Genomic DNA, 21,429 nt, shown 5'->3' on the forward strand with positions numbered 1-21,429 from the left:
TTGGAACCTCAGGTTCTTGAGTTAAAATTAGGATAATGTTATCTCACAGGGTGTTGCTAGGATTAAATAACATAGGTCAAGTGTTTATCTATGAATGCTGCCTATCACAGAGCAGACATTCCATAATACTGACTTTATTCTTACTCATGCCTAAGGTATTTATAATATTTTTTAAGTAGAGACGGGGTTTCACCATGTTGCCCAGGCTGGTCTCAAACTCCTTGGCTCAAGTGATCTGCCTGCCTTGGCCTTCCAAAGTGCTGGGATTGCAGGTGTCAGCCACTGCGCCCAGCCTACATTTATTATTTATTTATTTATTTATTTTGAGACGGAGTCTTGCTCTGTCGTTCAGGCTCTAGTGCAGAGCCGCTCTCTTGGTTCACTGCAACCTCCACCTTCCGGGTTCAAGCGATAATCCTGCCTCAGCCTCCCAAGTAGCTGGAATTACAGACGTGCACTACCACGCCCAACTAATTTTTGTATTTTTAGTGGAGACGGGGTTTCGCCATATTGGCCAGGCAGGTCTCAAACTCCTGACTTCAAATGATCTGCCCACCTCGGCTTCCCTAAGTGCTGGGATTACAGGTATGAGCTACCGCGCCCGGCCGCCTATATTTATTATTAAACTTAGCCCATACCCATTCCCTCAGAAACCTAATTTTAGTGACTAAGACTATCAGATAAATGAAATGACATTCAGGTTGATAATTATGTGGAGTGTCCCTCCTATGTTATTGAGATTATAACATCTCTGTTTAACAAGACCTTCAACGTCTCAAATAAAAGTAAGCAGCGGTGGGGCACAGTGGCTCACGCCTGTAATCCCAGCACTTTGGGAGGCCGAGGTGGGCAGATCATGAGGTCCAGAGATCGAGACCATCCTGGCCAACATGGTGAAACCCCTTCTCTACTAAAAATACAAAAATTAGCTGGGCGTGGTGGTGCGTGCCTGTAGTCCCAGCTACTCGGAAGGCTGAGGAAGGAGAATCGCTTGAACCCGGGAGTCGGAGGTTGCAGTGAGCCGAGACCTCGCCACTGCACTCCAGCCTAGCGACAGAGCGAGACTGCGTCTCAAAAAAAAAAAAAAAAAAAAAAAGAGAGAAAAAAGAAAGGAAGCAGCTATATTAATCTCTTCTATGTAAATCCAGATTTGTTCTAGAGGTTTAGGAAACTTCCAATTCCGTGTTTGTGACATCACAAGTCCTTGAAACACTCAAGGGTTGTGGTACGCTGCTCATTCTATTCTCCTTCAAAGGCATGCAATGGAAGAACTATTTTACCCTATAAACTCTGGGCCATCATTCAAGGAAAAGCCTGTAGAAGACCACAGTCAGATATTGGTGAGTGCCAAGGTAACGCTAGATTATGGTTTCTCAACTTCGGGATTACTGACATTTTGGAACATATACTTTTTTGTCAGGGGTATCCTGTGCATTATAAGATGTTTAGCAGCAGACTGGGAGCAGTGGCTCACACATGTAATCCTGTAACTTTGGGAGGTCAAGGGAGGCAGATCGCTTGAGTCCAGGAGTTTGAGACCAGCCTGGGTGACATGGTGAAACCGTGTCTCTACAAAAAATGCAGAAATTAGCCGGCAGTGGTGGTGCACACCTGTATTCCCAGCTACTCAGGAGGCTGAGGTGGGAGGATTTGAGCTGCAAAGGTAGAGGTTGCAGTGAGCTGACATCACACCATTGCACTCCAGCCTGAGCAACAGAGCAAGACCTTCTCTCTCTCTCTCTCTCTCTCTATATATATATACATATATGTGTGTGCGTGTGTGTGTGTATGTATGTTTAGCAGCACTGCTGGACACGATGCTAGTAGTACCCACCCCCGTTTCCCTGTCATCACAATAAAGCATCTCCAGACATTGCCAAATATCCCCCAGAGGACAAAATCGTCCCTGGTTGAGAACCACGGAATTATATCAATGACCATCACAACCCTAAATGAACTAATGAACTCAACCATACATTTTCTCCACCTCTGCCCTCAACAAGTGACTGCTGCTTGAGAAATTTACACAGGAGGGCAGAAAATGATGAGTTCATTTTTGCCCATATTAAAAAGGCCCTCAATATTGCTTCCCAGTCCTACAACATTCTTCTGTCAACTTGTTGTATTACTTTCTACAATATTCCAAATCTTCTCAGCTTTCCTTTAAACTCCCAATACCACCTCCTTTTCTATCAGAAGATGACCCCATCTTCAACTTCACAGAGAAAACAAGTCAGCAAATGAGAACTTTAACTTCCTGTTACTAAACATACAGAAACATACTTCCTCTCATAATTGGGGAAATGTCTCCTCTCTCTCTCTTTCTCCCTCCCTGCCCTCTTCCAAAACCATTATTCTCACCAGTGTTTCGAACTGCCTCTAAACTGCCTCTATTCTTACCCTTTCAATATCTTTGCCTACTGACTATCCCTTCTCTTCCTTTATTCAACCATTTTTTTCTCAGTTGAATCTTCCCTACCATGCTCAAGTTTCTCCTGTCTTAATTCTAACAAAAATCAAAAAAACAAAAACAAAAAATCTTGATCCTTCATCATTCTCCCTCCTTCCTCCCTGTCAAGGCCAAACTTTCCAAAAGCATTCTACAACTTGTCCCCATCTCTACATCTCCCCCACCTCCAAACTACTAAGTTGTTTTTTTCAACCCCAGCATTCCAACAAACAGCTTTCACTGAGATAATCAGTGACCTCTGTGTTATGAAATTTAAAAAAACATTTCTCAGGCTTCATCTTCCTTGATCCCTTAGGAATAGACTACTTCCTCCTTGAAGCACTTTTTTTTTTTTTTTTTTTTTTGAGATGGAGTCTGGCACTGTCGCCAGTGATAGACATTATGATAGTAATGTAGCTGGGATTACAGACACCCGCCACCACACCCAGCTATTTTTTCTATTTTTTTTTTGTGGGGGGGGGGGGGGCGGAATTTCACTCTTGTTGCCCAGCCTGGAGTGCAATGGCATGATCTTGGCCCACTGCAACCTCCGCCTAGGTTCAAGCGATTCTCCTGCCTCAGCCTCCCGACTAGCTGGGATTACAGGCGCCTGCCACCATGCCCGGCTAATTTTTTGTATTTTTAGTAGAGATGGGGTTTCTCTATGTTGGCCAGGCTGGTCTGGAACTCCTGACCTCGTGATCTGCCCGCTTCAGCCTCCCAAAGTGCTGGGATTGATTACAGGCGTGAGCCACCATGCCTGGTGAAGCACTTTCTTTTCTTGATTTCCAGCAGTTTATTTTATTCTTAGAGGTGCATGGAAGGGTTCCTGCAGCAAATAGTTTACGATAATCCTCCATCTGCTTAAAACTCTTCAATAGCTTTCAGTGCCCATAGTACAAAGTGGTCTAAAATTCCAAGGCCTTCCAAGATCTAGCGATTGTTGGCCTTCTAAAGCTTTCTTTCCTCTACACTCGGGGATGTACGATTAGCACTAAGCCTCTAACAAGGATGAACTACTAGAAATTTCCAGAAGGCGTTATGCTGTTCTCGACATAAGCTGTTCCCCAGAGCCTGGAAAACTCTAGCTCTTTCTCTGCCGGATTTCCGGGGGAACTCCTACTTATCCTTCATGACTCAAGTCACTTCCTCCGGGAACCCTTCCAGACACCCCTAAGAATAAAACGCTTTGTTCATTATCAGCCAAAGGCGCCTCAGATTTTCTCTGTGCTATGCACTGTATTCTATCCACTATAATTTGTTTACATATCTATATCTTAGTCTAGACATATTGAAAGGCGATGAAGAGCAGGGAAAGCATTGTATTCGCTTTCTTTTCTTCAGCGTTCATCCAGCACAGTGCCTGGCATACGGTTTGCCCTCAGTAAATGTTTATTGCATGAACACCTCCCAGCTTCGGGCAGGACTGAAATCTATCCGGTTAACTAGTGAATTCCCAGACTCTCCGTCTGCGTGGCAGGGACATTTAAACCCCCAGCACCGTGATTGGCTCCAGCTGCAGGGGTGTGTCTGTGTTCGCGGCGAACGGGAAGTGAGCAGGCGCGCGGGCTCGGCGCGCGCAGGCGCGACTAGGGTGCAGCGCCAGGTCCGGTGTTGGGGTGTCCGAGTTGCGGCCGGAGAGGAGTGGCCTCACCCGCTTGGTGAGTCTCCAGGAGTGGGACGGAGGGAGCTGGCCGTGATGAAGTCTGAGACTATGTCCTGAGAAGAAAGAGTGTATCGTATTGGTTGAAAAGTTGGTGGGGTCGGGCTTAAGCGGAGGAGGGGGCGCTCTGGCCCTTACTCGGCAGATGGGCCCGGAGAGAGGACGGGAGGTGCCGGGAGAACATCGAGGGGCCAGTGGAGGAAGGGTAGCTGGATGGTGATTCTCTGGACCCTTCCTCGAAATTAAAGAGATCACTTTCCGCCCCTCACCCTTACTGTGTTGCCGTAGTTGACATTAATAGACTGCCTGTATGGTGACCACAGTGATCAGATAGCTCTGAGATAATGGCTTGAGGAAGGACTCTGAGGTTCCTGGTATTGGATAGCCCTTGCTCTCTAGAAAGGTTCAGCCTTACCTCGCGGCATTACTGCACAAATTAGAGGATCAGGAAAAGAATGAATTTCACAATTCGGGATTGGAGTGGTGGGGGGAAAATGTACTGTAAAGTGTAGTTTCATCTCGTCCTTTTTTTCTTCTTTAATCATTAGTCACCACAATGTTAGGAAAGGCAGTTGATGGTAGGAGGAAACGTAAAGACATAAAAGTGGGAGAGGAAAAAAAAGTCAAGAAGGGAGTATCATTTTGCCTTTTGCTATTTGTCATCTCCTGGAATGGAGTCTGTATTAGTCCGTTCTCACACTGCTATAAAGAAGTACCCGAGGCCGGGCTTGTGGCTCACGCCTGTAATCCCAGCACTTTGGGAGGTCGAGGAGAGAGGATCATATGAGATCAGGAGTTCGAGACCAGCCTGGCCAACATGATGAAATCCCATCTCTACTAAAAATACAAAAATTAGCCAGGCGTGGTGGTATATGCTTGTAATCCCAGCTACTCCGGAGGCTGAGGCAGGAGAATCGCTTGAACCTGGGAAACAGAGGTTGCACTGAACCGAGATCGTGCCACTGAGCTTCAGCCTGGGAGACAGAGTCAGGCTCCAACTCAAAAAAAAAACAAAAAGCAAAGGAAATACTCGAGACTGGGTAATTTATAAAGGAAGGAAGTTTAATTGACTTTCAGTTCTGCATGGCTGGGGAGGCCTCAGGAAACTTACAATCATGGTGGAAGGCAAAGGAGAAGCCAAGCACCTTCTTCACAGGATGGCAGGAGACAGACAGTGAAGGGGAAAAAGCCCCTTATTAAACCAGTATCATGAGAACAGCATGGGGGAAACCACCCCCATAATCCAATTACCTCTCACCAGATTCGAGATGAGATTATGAATAGCTAAACTGTATCATTCTGCCCCTGGCCACTTTCTTTCTTTTTTTTTTTTTTGAGATGGAGTCTCACACTCTGTCACCCAGGCTGGAGTGCAGTGGCGCGATCTTGGCTTACTACAACCTCCAACACTTCAAGCGATTCTCCTGCCTCACACTCCTGAGTAGCTGCGACTACAAATGTGTGCCACCAAACCTGGCTAATTTTTTTTTTTTTTTTTTTTTTGAGATGGGGTCTTGCTCTGTTGCTCAGGCTGGAGTGCAGTGGCGCGATCTTGGCTCACTGCGACCTCCGCCCCCCAGGGTCAAGCAATTCTGCTTCAGCCTCCCAAGTAGCTGGGATTACAGGCACCTGCCACCAGGCCCGGCTAATTTTTGTATTTTTAGTAGAGATGGGGTTTTGCCATGTTGGCCAGGCTGGTCTCAAACTCCTGACCTCAGGTTATCCACCGGCCTCCGCCTCCCAAAGTGCTGGGATTATAGGCGTGAGCCACCGCGCCTGGCTAATTTTTGCATTTTTTAGTAGAGACGGGGTTTCACTCTATTGGCCAGGCTGGTCTCAAACGCCTGACCTCATGATCCACCCACCTCATCCTCCCAAGGTGCTGGGATTACAGGCATGAGCCACCTGGCCCAGCTTCCCTGGCCCCTTTCAAATCTCATGTCCTCACAGTTCAAAACACAATCATGCCTTCCCAACAGGCCTCCAAAGTCTTAACTCATTCCAGTATTAACCCAAAAGTCCAAGTCCAAAGTCTCATCTGAGACAAGGCAAGTCCCTTTTGCCTAGGAGCCTGTAAAATCAAAAGCAAGTTAGTTACTTCTAAAGATGCTATGGTGGAATAGGCATTGGTAAATGCTCCCATTCCAAATGGGAGAAATTGGCCAAAACAAAGGGGCTACCGGCCCTATGCAAGTCCAAAATCCGGTGGGACAGCCATTACGTCTTAAAGCTTATTTTAATCTCCTTTGACTCCATGTCTCACATCTAGGGCACGCTGATGCCAAGGGTGGGCTCCCAAGGCCTTGAGCAGTTCTGACCCTGTGGCTTTGCAGGGTTCAGGCCCAGAGGCTGCTCTGCTGGGCTGGCATTGAGTGCCTGCGGCTTTTCCAGGTTCATAGTGTAAGCTGTTTGTAGACCTGCCATTCTGGAGTCTGGAGAATGGTGGCCCTCTTCTCACAGCTCCACTAGGCAGTGCCCCAGTGGGGATTCTGGGGGGTGGGCAGTGTCCAATCCCACGTTTCCTTTCTGCAGTGCCCTAGCAGAGGTTCTCCATGAGGTCTCTTCCACTGCAGCAGACTTTGGCCTGGACATCCAGGTATTTCCATACATCCTCTGAAATCTAGACAGAGGTTCCCAAACCTCAATTCTTGACTTCTGTGCACCTGCAGGCCCAGCTACCACTTGGAAGCTACCAAGGTTTGGGGCTTGCACCCTCTGAAGCAACAGCCCAAGCTTTACCTTGACCCCTTTTAGCCAGGAGCTGGAGCAGCTGGGACTCAGGGCCCCAAGTTCTGAGGCTGCCCACGAAACCATTTTTTCTTCCTAGGCCTCAGGTCTTGTGATGGGAGGGGCTGCCATGAAGATCTCTGATATGCCCTGGAGACATTTTTCCCATTGTTTTGGTGATTAACATTCAGCTCCTTGTTACTTACGCAAATTTCTGCAGCTGGCTTAAATTTCTTCTCTTTGCTTTATAAATTACTTGGTGGTCTCAGCTCAGTGATCCGGTGATCTGAGTGATCTCAGGAAAAGAAAGAAATATTAGCAAATAAGAGAAACACCTTACATTGCCATACTCCTTTGACAGGTCATGTGAAAGTAATTTAAGTGATCATATCACTTAGCCTGCAGCTTGAATATTTGTCTCAGGCTAGGTTTTACTTCAGGTGCTTGTAGTATGTGTTTATGCACTAGAAAGTTAGTGTTATCATAGTTCCAGCATAAGGATGACTTACTGTGCCAATAAACAGTGGAATTCCTATATGTATGTTGATATTTGTTTCTTGTACACTGAATGAACTTAGGTACAATACACACAAGCCCACTTAACTAAAGGTCACATCTTTTTTTTTTTTTTTTTTTTGACAGAGTTTCAGTCTTGTTGCCCAGGCTGGAGTCTCGATCTAGGGTCACCTCAATCTCCGCCTCCCGGGTTCAAGCGATTCTCCTGCCTCAGCCTCCCGAGTAGCTGGGATTACAGGCATGCACCACCATGCCTGGCTAATTTTGTATTTTTAGTAGAGACGGGGTTTCTCCATGTTAGTGAGGCTGGTCTCGAGCTCCCGACCTCAGGTGATCCGCTCGCCTCAGCCTCCCAAAGTGTTGGGATTACAGGCGTGAGCCACCGCGCCCGGTCTAAGGTCACATCTTTTCTAATCATTTAGAACACAACCTAGAACCAGAAAGAAAGTAAACAAAAACAGGCCTGTACTCATGGGACAGCTGTGGAGTCTTCACCTATGAGTCATACCACCATCATAATTTTTGCCGTTTAGAGTACTGTTGTTATTTTACTTCATGTTTAATGGGTTTTTTAAAAAAACATTGCCCACTTCCAAAGTGATAATCTGTGAAATCATGGTTTTTATGTATTTTATAGCTTTTTTAGCATCCATTATAATAAATACATAACTATTAAATAGATAACTCTTTCATATGTAACAGTTAAAATCATATTCTTGCTTGGCACTTTGGAAGATACTGCTTTGGGCCTAATCAGCTCATTTTTAAAATGAAGATTGAACTAAAGCTTATGGGCTTGAAAATTCTGTGATCTCTATGATGGTGTTCGTTATCATAACACAATTCTAGCAAAGTTTACTAGTTCCACCAGATGAAAGTAGATTAGGGCCGGGCAGTGGTTCATGCCTGTAATTCCACCACTTTGGGAGTCTGAGGCAGGAGGATCGCTTGAGCCCAGGAGTTTGAGACCAGCCTGGGCAACATGCCAAGACTGTCTCTACAAAAATTTTTTAAAAAACTAGCTGGGCCTGGTGCCCAGTGCCTGTGGTCCCAGCTACTCAGAAGGCTGAGGTGGAGGATCGCTTGAGCCTGGGAGGTCAAGGCTCCTGTAGATTAAAATGACAAAAAGGAAAAAGAGGATGTTTGCTCTTTGATATCAGCTGCCTTTTTTTTTTTCTGAATTCAGGCTTTCCCCCGCCCCTGCCCCAATTTGGTTCCTTTATCTGCAACACTCTGGACATCTGTTTTTGAGCTATGTTTGTACTCCACATTGTGTATATATTAGCATGTATAATATTATAATGTTGCTTATCTCCAAGAGTGCTGAACTTTTTATTCCATTACTATATTTTGTTTCCAGATCTGTAGGTTGACAGACGGGCAGATGACAAGGACTGCTCTTTTTTTTTCCCCCTTTTTTTTTTTTTTTTTTTTTTGAGACAGAGTATTACTCTTGTTGCCCAAGCTGGAGTGCAATGGTGTGATCTTGGCTCACCGCAACCTCTGCCTCCTGGGTTCAAGTGATTCTCCTGCCTCAGCCTCCTGAGTAGCTGGGATTACAGGCATGCGCCACCATGCCTGGCTAATTTTTTGTGTTTTTAGGAGAAACGAGGTTTCACCATGTTAGCCAGGCTGGTCTCAAACTCCTGACCTCAGATGATCTGCCTGCGTTGACCTCCCAAAGTGCTGGGATTACAGGCATGAGCCACCTCACCCGGCCAGGACTGCTCTTTTCTTTGCTGTGGTAGGTAGAAACTTGAAACAGAAGGATCCAGTGCCTCTAACAATTAGAGGAAGTGGATTATGGAGCCAGGAAACAAAATGTACCGTGTTTTTTTAAATAGTAAGAGTAGAAGAAGCCCATTTGTATTCATTTAGATTCACTGACATTTTGGTTTGGGTTTCAATTTAGGTTGTATTGCTACTAAAGTATTTAAATCACTGATTCCTATGTTTTTCCAGAATTCTCTCTTCTTGTTGCTTTCTGTAAGTTCTGTAACTTAGATGTAAAGTTTGTTTAAATTTATTTTGACAGTGTTTTGGAAATTGAAATTACTTTCAATGGCCTTTCAATACTTATAAAACTCAAGCCAGGTGTGGTGGTATATCTGTAGTCCCAGCTACCTGGGAGGCTGAAGTGGGAGCATCAGTTGAGGTCAGGAGTTCAAGACCAACCTAGGCAGCATAGCAAAATAAATTTCAAACTTCTTGGTATAGTATACAAAGCTCTTCACAATATGTGTTCTGTCTTGAAAGCCATCCCCTGCCCTCCATACATACACACACACATTATATTCCTGCCTCACCACTGAAGCCTTACATTGTGGCTTTTTCTTCCTTTTTGATAATTTAATTTAAAATCATAATTTTTTGGACTTGATCATACTTGGATTTTGACCCACACAAATGAGAATCAGGGTGTTTGTGTTTTTTTGTTTGTTTGTTTTTTAAGACAGTCTTGCTGTGTCACCAAGGCTGGGGTGCAGTGGCATGATCATAGCTCGCTGCAGCCTCAAACTGCTGAGCTCAAGTGATCCCCCTGCTTCAGCCTCCTGAGTAGCTGGGACTACAGGTGCACGCCACCAGGCCTGGCTGATTTTTTTGTTGTTGTTTAATTTTGTGTAGAGATGGGGGACTTGCTTTATTACCCAGGCTGGTCTCAAACTCCTGGCTTTAAGCAATCCTTTTGCTTTGGCCTCCTAATGTGCTGAGATTGTAAGCATGAGCCATCATGCCTGGCCAAAATCATGAGAGATATTTCATAATTATTATGAAAAGTTATAATAGTTTTATTGAGCACCATGTGCCAGGCACTGCTCTAAATACTGTGTTTGAATTAGCTCAATCCATGTAACAACACTTAAAGTAAGCATTATTCTCATTTAATGAGGAAACTGAAGCACAGAAAAGTTAACAGTAATCAGGATTTGAAACCATTATGCCTTCAGATATTGGGCACATAACCACTATACTATGTTGTCTTTTGTATAAGCAAGAATGCCACTCTTTTCTGTTGGGGGTATCCTTTTCCAGGGACATGAGTGCTTATATTCTCTTTTTTTTTTTTTTTTTTTTTGAGACGGAGTCTCACTCTGTCGCCTAGGCTGGAGTGCAGTGGCGCGATCTCGGCTGACTGCAAGCTCTGCCTCCCAGGTTCACGCCATTCTCCTGCCTCAGCCTCCTGAGTAGCTGGGACTACAGGCGCCCACTACCACGCCCGGCTAATTTTCTGTTTTTTAGTAGAGATGGGGTTTCACCTTGTTAGCCAGGATGGTCTCAATCTCCTGACCTCGTGATCCACCTGCCTCAGCCTCCCAAAGTGCTGGGATTACAGGCGTGAGCCACTGCGCCCGGCAGAGTGCTTATATTCGCTGTCTGTAGCTTCTGACTCTTAATATCGGAATATTTGAAAAACTAACCAGAAAGCATCTAAGTGGCTGGGTGTGGTGTCTCACGCCTTCTGGCATTTTGGGAGTCTAAGACAGAAGGATTGCTTGAGGCCAGGAGTTCAAGACCAGCCTGGGCAACATAGTGAGCCACCCTATATCTACCTAAATAAATAAATAAATAAATAAAGCATCTAAGTGAACTTAATCAGAGCTAAACTATGTGGATGGTTTCGGTGAATATTTCATTCAGGCAGGGTGAATCCTTGCCAATTAATCTCACCCCGTACTTGGTATCTCCCTGGCAGATACCACACTTATGCCTGCCACATTGTCTCTTCCTGGGTAGATTGCCAGCTTCTGGCTCTTGAGCCCCGTTCTTATCTTTCACATAGAACATCCCCTTTCTGTTCACATAACCATTCTCATTGATAGGGTTAATAAAATTGATTACAATCAAACCTACATCTACCTCCCCAGTATTACTCCTGGGTCACTTAGAGTAGAATTGTCGAAGTTCCTAATTTGACAGGGACTTGAAGACCAGGCGTTGGACATCAAGCAATTAAGTTACCATAGGTGCTTCTGTAAAACTGAAGTTTAATTTTTTTTGTAATTAGAGTCAGGGTCTTGCTACGTTGCCCAGGTTACATTTAAACTCCTGGGCTCAGGTGATCCTCCTGCCTCAGCTTCCTGAGTAGCTGGGACTATAGGCCTGAAAATGTAATTTTGGTTTTCTTTTTGGTTCCTGATTTTTAGTGGGACTTTCCCATTTGTTAATATGATTTCTGTCTTGAATCTTGTGCTTCAGTGTACTTTGAAACCAAGCTGATTTTTGTTTGTTTTGTTTTTTTGTGTTGTTGTTTTTTAAGATGGAGTCTCGCTCTGTCGCTGAGGCTGGAGTGCAGCGGTGCGATCTCGGCTAACTGCAACCTCCACCTCCCGGGTTCAAGTGATTCTCTTGCCTTAGCCTCCTGGGTAGCTGGGATTACAGGTGCCGGCCACCACGCCCGGCTAATTTTTTTTTTTTTTTTTTTTTTGAGATGGCGTCTCACTCCGTTGCCCAGGCTGGAGTACAGTGGCACAATCTCGACTCACTGCAACCTCTGCCTCCTGGTTCAAGTGATTTTCCTGCCTCAGCCTCCCAGGTAGCTAGGATTACAGGCACATGCCACCACGCCCGGCTAATTTTTGTATTTTTAGTAGAGACGGGGTTTTGCCATGTTGGCCAGGCTGGTCTCGAACCCATGACCTCAAGTGATCTGCCCTCCTCAGCCTCCCAAAGTGCTAGGATTACAGGTGTGAGCCACCATACCCGGCCTTTGGTATTTTTTAGTAGAGACGGGGTTTTTCCATGTTGGCCAGTCTGGTCTCAAACTCCTGACCTCAGGTGATCCACCCACCTTGGCCTCCCAAAGTGCTGGGATTACAAATGTGAGCCACTGCGCCTGGCCTGAAACCAAGCTGTTTAGTAGATATGATTCTGTGATGTACTTAGTATATTTGCATTTGAGTTATAGACTTTGTATGGTAAAAAGAAAAGAGTTTTTAAAAAGAGAAAAAAATATGTATGTATATTTGCATAGTTTTGGGGCCTATATATAAAAATGGTTAAAGTTGTTTGTGTAGAAGGAGATAGAAAGGAAAGCTGAGAGAGGAAGTAAAAGGAGGAAGCCATCCTTAACATAAAGGAGACCCTTGCCAGGCAAAGTGGCTCATACATGTAATCCCAGCACTTTGGGAGGCTGAGCCAGGAGCATCACTTGAGCCCAGGAGTTTGAGACCAGCCTGGGCAACATAGTGAGACCCTGCATCTACAAAAAAAAATAATAATATAATAAAAGGGCCAGGTGTAGTGGTGGGCACCTGTAATCCCAGCTACTCGGGAGACTGAGGAAGGAGAATCACTTGAACCCTGGGGCAGAGGTTGCAGTGATCTAAGATTGCACCACTGCACTCCAGCCTGGGCAACAGAGCGAGACTCCGTCTCAAATAAAATAAAATAAAGTAAAATAACATAAAATAAAAAGTGAGACTCTGTCTCAAAAAAGAAGTTATATATAGCCTATACTTTATATCATCAACTTTAATATTCAAATTTAGCCTTGCAGATGGAACTATTAATATTTAGTAGCTATTACTTTCAGCTACATTTACATAAATGTGACTCATATTCAATATTGTTACTTTCCTTTTGTTTTGCCTACTATTTATTTCCACTTCAGTAAAAATATTAAAATAATGGCTAACATTGAACACTGGCCATGTGCAAGGCATTGTACTAAGTACTTTGTGTAGATCATCTCTTTTTAATCTTCACAAAAAAAACAAAACTATAAAATAGAATGTTATCCTTGTTTTACAAATACAGAAACCGAGTTTTAGTGGTGTTAGGTAATTTCCTTGGGGTCACACAACAAATACATTGTGAGGCTGGAATTTGTATGCTGGAATTCCCACTCACCCACTATGCTATCCTGCTATAAACAGAAGTTTCCTCTTGCTGCGGATGCATTGGTTACCATGGAAGTAGACTTCTATCAAGCCAAAGAGAATGCTGAACTTAAAAGTACAGTAATAAACCCTTTGAGTGTAACTCATTGAGTAGCTTTATTGTGATTAATTTTCAGAGAAGGAATAAGGCAGGAAACTAATTTGGTAGAATATTTTAGCTGCAAAATCCTTGTTTACCAGTATAAAAAGAATTATCTTATAAAATCATTCTTTGCAAGACCCTGTGAAATTGACGGTGATTTTTTTTTTTTCTTTTTTTTTCAGACAGTCTTGCTCTGTTGCCCAGGCTGGAGTGCAGTGAGTCTTGGCTCACTGCAGCCTCTGCCTCCCAGGCTCAAGCCACAGATGTGCACTACTGCACTCGGCTAATTTTTGTGTTTTCTTTTTAGTAGAGCTGGGGTTTCACCAAATTGGCCAGTCTGGTCTTGAACTACTGGCCTCAAGTGATCCGCCCACCTCTGCCTCCCACAGTGCTGGGATTACAGGCATGAGCCACCACGCCTGGCCTGATGGTGATTTAAAGTGCTCTTTCTTCATTACTTCTTGAGTAGCTCACCAGTTTTACAAATGAAGCCACATGGATCTTCCAAGGCCTCATTTAAATTCCAGGGCCTTTTTTCTGTGTATTTCTTTCCAAGAAGCTCATTTACTTTTCCTTTCTTCTTTTCTTCTCTTTTCTTTTACTTCCTTTCTGCTTGCATTTTTTTTTTTTTTTTTTTTGAGACGGAGTCTTGCTGTTGCCCAGGCTGAAGTACAGTGGCATGATCTCGGCTCACTGCGACCTTTGCCTCTCGGGTTCAAGCAACTCTCCTGTCTCAGCCTCCTGAGTAGCCGGGATTATAGGTGTGCATCACCACGCCTGGCTAATTTTTGTATTTTTAGTAGAGACGGGGTTTCACCATGTTGGCCAGGCTGGTCTTGAACTCCTGAACTTGAACTTAGGTGATCTGCCCACCTTGGCCTTCCAGAGTGCTGGGATTACAGGCGTGAGCCACCGCACCTGGCCTCTTGCTTGCTTGTTTCCTTATCTCCTCCCTTCCTCCCTCCCTCCCTTCCATTTCTTTTCCTTTTTTCTTTTCTTTTCTTTTTTTTTCTTTTTTATTTTTTTTTGAGACAGAGTCTTGCTCTTGTCACTCAGGCCGGAGTGTAGTGGCATGATCTCGACTAACTGCAACCTCTCCCTCCCGGGTTCAAATGATTCTCCTGCCTCAGCCTCCCGAGTAGCTGGGACTACAGGCGCCCACCACCACGCCTGGCTAATTTTTGTATTTTTAGTAGAGATGGGGTTTCACCATTTTGGCAATGGCTGGTCTTGAACTCCTGACCTTGTGATCCTCCCACCTCGGCCTCCCAAAGTGCTGGGATTATAGGCGTGAGCCACTGTGACCGGCCCATTTCTTTTCTTTCTTTGGGGTCTTGCTCTGTCAGGCAGGCTGGAGTGTAGTGGGGATCATGGCTCACTGCAGCCCTGAACTCCCAGGCTCAAGTGAACCTCCTAACTCAGTCTCCCAAGTAGCTGGGACTACAGGCACTGGTCACCACACCTGGCTATTTTTGTTGTTACTTTTTGTGGAGACAGAGTCTTGTTGTGTTGCCTAGGCTGGTCTCAAACTAGCCTCAAGCCGTTTTCCTACCTCAGCCCTCAAAAGTGCCAGAGTTACAGGCATGAGCCGCTGTGCCTAGCCAATAGACTTCTTTTCATTTTCTAAATTAATGTAGATTATTTTCAGCTTCTGAAATACTAGAAGACAGTTGAAAACCATGATTACTGTGGTCTATTTCTCCTTCAATTTAACTGTCTTCTTTGAGTCTGTAGAAGAGATAAAATTTCATGGTCTTATAGAAAGCATTTGAAATTTTGAAATGAGCCATCATATAGGATTGCTTGGCCTATTTTCTAATATTCAGCAGCTCTCATATGATCTATTGTTTGTTAAGGGGGCAGTGGATACAGTCAACAGAAAAAACTTTTTTTTTTTTTTTTTTTTGGAAACAGGGTCTTGCTCTGTTGCCCAGGCTAGAGCTCAGTGGTGCCATCTCGGCTCACTGTACCCTCTGCCTCCCAGGTTCAAGTGATTCTTGTGCCTCAGCCTCCTGAGTAGCTGGGACTACAGGCATGCGCCCCATGCCCAGCTAATTTTTTGATTATTTGTAGAGACCGGGGTCTCACTATGTTGCCCAGGCTGGTCTTGAACTCCTGGCCTCAAGCAGTCCTCCTGCCTTGGCCTCCCAAAGTACTGGGATTACAGACGTGTGCCACCACTCCCAGCTCCAGAAAGACTCTTTATCAGAACATGAATTATACTTAATTTGCGAGTAGATCCCGACTTGAATAATCAATCTGCTCTTTACTGACACAGCCGCCTTGGGTAAGTTACCTAAACTGAGCCTTAGTTTCTCCATCTGTAAAATAGTATAATGAAGATAATGATGTAGATAAATACTTAGTAGGGTATCTGATGCCTGAGAGGTACTCAGTGAACTTTTCTTTCCTTGCCTAGGTTTAAATTAGAAAAGAAAAAGGTCAAATTAGGAGTCTTTTAGTAAGCCCAAGTGAACCATAGCATGAGAAATAGGGTGTAAAAGCACTGAGAAAAATCTTGCATTTTCCTCTGAAAGGCACACAATTAGCATAGTATAAGTTCCCAGCAGCACTGGAAAAATGACACAAGTATTTAATAGATTAGATTAAATCTGAGAAAAGTACGTTTAATGGCATCTTTGTATCAACTGATGTTTTATTTTTCATCCCACCCCACCAGTTCTCTTTTCTGTAATATTCTGGGTAACCTTTTCCTGATTCCGTAAGGAAAATGTCTGCAGAGAATAATAAATATGAGTAAGGCTATGTAGCTAATTATAGGTTACATTCTCTCTGACTCGTCTCAGCAAACTTACAAAGACCAATAAGAACTTGAGGAGTATTATTCCTTGTCTGTCTTTGTCCTTCCCCTTACAATTCTACTTTGACTCTGTTACTTTCATATACAGTTGACCCTTGAACAACATGGGCTTGAACTGCGTGGGTCCACTTATAGGTACATTTTTTTTCAGTAAATACAATCAGCCCTCCATATCAGCAGGTTCCACATCTACAACCAAATGCAGATAGAAAATATGGTATTCAGCCAGGTACGGTAGCTCATCCCTGTAATTCCAGAACTTTGGGAGGCTGAGGTGGGAGGATTGCTTAACCCCAAAAGTTTCAGAAGTTTGAGACCAGCCTGGATAACATAGTGAGACCCTGTCTCTATAAAACAGCTTAAAAATTAGCCGGGCATGATGCATGCACCTGTAGTCCCAGCTATTCAGGGGGCTAAATGGGAGGATTGCTTGAGCCTGGGAGGGCAAGGCTGTAGTGAACCTGATTGCACCACTGCTCTCCAACCTGGATGACAGAGTGAATCCTTGCCTCAAAAAGAAAAAAAGAAAGAAAGAAAATAAAATAAAATACGGTATTCATGCATGCAAAACTCCCGTCTACAGAGGGCTGACTTTTATATCTGCAGGTTCCTCAGGGCCAATTGGTATCCACAGGCAGTCCTGAATCCAACCCTCTGAGGGACGGCCACACTAATCTTGTGCTCAAAACCCTCAAGAATACAGAGTAATCTTAGGCAGCTGCATCCTGGCGTCAGCATGCCAAACTTGGGAGTAGATATCTGTTACTTGTCTTGCGTGTTGTCTGGTCAGGGAAGAAAAAAATATTAAGCAGAACTTCGAGTTCACATGGAAAGGATGTGTCCTTCAGAATGACCTCATTGCGATGTCAGGGGTGATTCCTCACGTTATCCATCTCCCAGTTATATCTGCTTTCTTTTTTCTTTTAAAGAAGGCAGCACAGAGGTCAGGAGTGCATTCACTCCTAACTCTGGAGTTTTGCTTTTTTTTTCCTAGGAAGCTAGCAAAGACTGACTTGTAACTGGCAATAATCACCTCTAGGAATAGAATTACAAAATTACATAATTTGTGATATTTGGGCTTTCTTACCCCAGAATGTCTCCCGACCCACAGGATACTATATCTGAAAACCTCACTAAGGGTGCCTTTTCCAGGCACTAATGGATTAGTGTATATTATTTTTCATATTTTCTTCTCTGTCGGGCATTGAGGAGTTAGTTACACATGACAGGAATAGATAACTTCAGAGCATTACTGCCTGGGGAGGGCAGGCTTTGGAGAGGTATCTCGGTTGGGGCTTTAGGAAGTGATGGAAAAGCATGAGGCTACCTGGGCAGACGTGGGGTATTATAGAAAGGAAAGGTGTGCAAAAGTGTGGAGGTGAGAGGGTACAAAAAATAATCTCCATTTACTTTTTGTAGTTGCAAATAGGAAAGAGTGACAAAAGAGGAACAGTAGCATGGACATGTGTATGTATGATAAAGCTTAAGACTCAAACAATTAGCAAATTAATAAAATACCTGGTTCCTTTTATGCTTGTATCTAATGAATGATATCTTTATATCTTGATTATATCTTAGTGTGGAAACTTTTTGCCTGAAGCACAGTCTATGGCAAGCAAGATAGTAACTTAAATTTGGAACTTAAAATACTTTTTTTCATGAGCACTAATGGCTTTAATCAAGGCTCAAAATCTTTTTTTTTTTTTTTTTTTTTTTTTTAGACGGAGTCTCGCTCTGTCACCCAGGCTGGAGTGCAGTGGCACAGTCTTGGCTCACTGCAACCTCTGCCTCCCAGGTTCAAGCAATTCTCCTGCCTCAGCCTCCCGAGTAGCTGGGATTACAGGCGCTCACCACCACTCCCGGCTAATTTTTGTATTTTTAGTAGAAACGGGGTTTCACCATGTCAATCAAGCTGGCCTCGATCTCCTAATCCCGTGATCCATCTGCCTTGGCCTCCCAAAGTATTGGGATTACAGGCGTGAGCCACTGCGCCTGGCCCTCAAAATCTTAAACCATAAAACAGCTATGACAGTAGAATTATAAACAAGGCCGGGCGCGGTGGCTCAGGCCTGTAATCTCGGCACTTTGGGAGGCTGAGGTGGATAGATCACCTGAGGTCTGGAGTCCGAGATCAGCCTGGCCAACATGGTGAAACCCCATCTCTACTAAAAATACAGAAATTAGTGGGGCGTGGTGGTGCATGCCTGTAATCCCAGCTCCTTGGGAGGCTGAGGCAGGAGAATTGCTTGAACCCAGGAGGCAGAAGTTGCAGTGAGTCAGGGTTACACCACTGCACTCCAGCCTGGGCAACAGAGTGAGACTCCATCTCAAAAAAATAAAAAAAATAACATGATAGTAGTGGTTCAATTAAAAACTGAAAAGATTTAAATTTTTTTGTTTGTTTGTTTTTTGAGATAGGGTCTTTCTCTGTCACCCAGGCCGGAGTGCAGTGCCATGATCTTGACTTATTTCAGCCTCAACCTCCTGGACTCAAGCAATCCGCCCACCCCAACCTCCCCGGTAGCTGGGACTACAGGTGTGCGCCACCATGCCTGGCTAATTTTTGTATATTTGGTAGAGATGGGGTTTTGCCATGTTGCCCAGGCTGAACTCCAACTCCTGAGCTCAAGCCATCCACTCACCTCAGCCTCCCAAAGTGCTAGGATTCCAGTCATGAGCTACCACGCCCAGCCAAAAATGACTGAAAAGATTTATATGTGATCATATCATACACTTGCAATAGCAGTTTTTGGTTTGTGGCTCAGTGATTCTTTGCGAGCTTTGTGCTACTGTTACATGCAGCTTTGTTTCTAAGAGCCACGTAAATACTTTGAGAGTACACCCTGTTTTTCTACTTATTTGTTCATTCAGCTATTTTTGGAGTATCTACCATCAGATCCTATTAGGTGTTAGAGATACAAAGATAAAATCTCTGCCTTCCAAGAATTCAGTCCAGTGCATTCTTGGGGAATTAAGTTTTCTGCTTATCAAAGAGTATATCCATGGCAAGGTTTCTCACCTCAAATTGACATTTTGGGTCAGATTTTTCTTTGCTGGAGGGCTTTCCTGAAGAGTGTTGTAGGATGTTAAGCAGTTTCCCTGCCTCTACCTACTAGATGCCATTAACCAGCCCCATCACCTGGCCCAAGTTGTGACAATCAAGCAACTCCAGACATTGCCAGATTCCTGGGGTCAAATCTGTAATAAGAACCAGAGTTTATCTGTGTCATTGACCGTGAGTTTTGATAAATGAGTTTTGAGAAAATTCATACAAAGCTAGCAAATGTAACAAAGAACCTAGATCCGTTGCACAATGCTTGTTATTACTCCACATGACTTCTCAAAGAGGAATTAGATAACAGCCGTGCTGAGTAACACCTACAAAATGTTTTATTTTTTAGCTTGGATGTCTATGAGATCTCCTTCTGAGTTACTGTGTTTAGGAGAATAATTGTTTGGTTTCTTAGGGACTCCACTAATACAACAAAACAATATAAGCCACTGGAGGGGAAGAGTCTAATGCATAATAAAAACCTTAGTCTTTTCCGAGCTGTTTGTACCAGCATTTCCCTTTTCTTGTTAAGAGTGAAAGTATTTTCTCCAGTGAGTATCCTGGACAACTGGCATATTTAGAAATGTTTCCTGTGTTCTTCAGGCACATAACTTCAAATTTTGTTACTTTACTAAATTGGACTTTTCTTCACCTACTGCTTTTCCATGTTCAGACAACACATGAAGAACATTGAACAACCAAAAATTCACTTTAATAGTCTTTTAATGCTTGTCTTCCAGTAATGCCTTGCTTCTCTAAGTAGAGGATCCACTTTCCTGTTGGAAAGAGTACTTCCCTAGAAGTCCTAAAATCTGTATTTTAGGTTCACCCTTGGCACTCTTATTAAACATTCATTTAGCCTCTCTCTGTCTTGATTTCTTTACTTGTGGTAGACTAATAGATATAGAAAGAGGTTCTTTTATCCTGTTTTCCTGATAAGTTCCTAAATTCCATAAATCTACACTTATTGCTCACACAAACTTTTATATATCCTTATTCTTATACAATATCCACATTTCCATTTCTGTGCCTAATAGAGTTTTGATTCATCATGGATAATCTGTCATCAGAAGAAATTCAACAGAGAGCTCACCAGATTACTGATGAGGTAAATGTTTTACCTAAAATAAGTAAATAATTCTATTTCAGTTTTCATATTGGAGGGGTGAGAGAGCCTTCTTAGGGACCATTTTGGCCTCTTCCTAGTCCATTAATATCAAAGAACACATTTGCTCCTTAGTGCCATTGCTGGTTTTTATTTTCTTTTTAACTCACCAGAAAACTAAAGTGAAAACAATTTGTGTGATTTTTATTTTTTAGGTAATTATTAATATTACTTACATGTAACAAAGATACTCTACTATGTATTTGAGAAATGCTAGACTTCTATTTAACAATTTCCTAATATCTGTAATTTACTTAGATTTCTACCTACATTAAATTTTTATGACTTTATAAAATTTTTATTCCCATGAACTTCACCATCCAAATATTCTCTTTTTAAAAAAAAACTTTTTCTTTCAACATCACACTGGAAGCCCTTACACATTTTCTCTTAAGGAGCGCCTGAAAATAACTAAAAATGTAGTGATCAACTTACTTTTTTTTTTTTTTTTTTTTTTTTGAGACGGAGTCTCACTCTATTGCCCAGGCTGGAGTATAGTGATGCGATCTCGGCTTACTGCAACCTCTGCCTCCTGTGTTCAAGCGATTCTCCTGCCTCAGCCTCCTGAGTAGCTGGGATTATAGGTGTGTGCCACCACGCCCAGCTAATTTTTGTATTTTTAGTAGAGATGGGGTTTCACCTTGTTGGGCAGGCTGGTCTCGAACTTCTGACCTCGTGATCTGCCCACCTCAGCCTCCCAAAGTGCTGGGATTATAGGCTTGAACCACCACACCCAGCCATTGTTTTGTTTTAAAGGGAAGGATAGGCTGGCAATTCTTTTTGTTTTTTCCTTTAATGGAAACAGTCTCACTATGTTGTCTGGGCTGGTCTTGAGCTCCGGTACTCAAGAAATCCTCCTGCCTCGACCTCCCAAAGTGCTGGGATTATAGGCATGAGCCACTGTGCCTGGCCTGAGCTGGCAATTTTTTTTTTTTTTTTTTTTTTTTTTTTTTGAGACGGAGTCTCGCTCTGTCGCCCAGGCTGGAGTGCAGTGGCGCGATCTCGGCTCACTGCAAGCTCCGCCTCCCGGGTTCACGCCATTCTCCTGCCTCAG

At 43.7% G+C, this 21,429-nt stretch overlaps 1 protein-coding gene across 14 annotated transcripts in view; it reads left to right on the forward strand.

Annotated features, from left to right (window-relative positions):
- SNAP23 (synaptosome associated protein 23) overlaps nucleotides 1-21,429 on the forward strand; it is a 42,226-nt gene that overhangs the window by 437 nt on the left and 20,360 nt on the right. For 6 of the 14 annotated variants that reach the window (XM_054667452.2, XM_063793979.1, XM_063793983.1 and 3 more), the window contains exons 2-4: nucleotides 490-585; nucleotides 1,256-1,340; nucleotides 20,248-20,318. In XM_054667452.2, coding sequence (XP_054523427.1) covers nucleotides 20,262-20,318 — 57 coding nt within the window. In that variant the 5' untranslated portion in view covers nucleotides 490-585; nucleotides 1,256-1,340; nucleotides 20,248-20,261. Of the gene's footprint in view, nucleotides 1-489; nucleotides 586-1,255; nucleotides 1,341-3,989; nucleotides 4,111-20,247; nucleotides 20,319-21,429 lie in introns of those variants that run through there. The other 8 variants (XM_024349142.3, XM_063793981.1, XM_063793985.1 and 5 more) reach the window with 3 other exon arrangements.

This window comes from Pan troglodytes, chromosome 16 (assembly GCF_028858775.2).
Source record: "Pan troglodytes isolate AG18354 chromosome 16, NHGRI_mPanTro3-v2.0_pri, whole genome shotgun sequence".
In the NCBI taxonomy this organism is placed as follows: Eukaryota; Metazoa; Chordata; class Mammalia; order Primates; family Hominidae; genus Pan; species Pan troglodytes.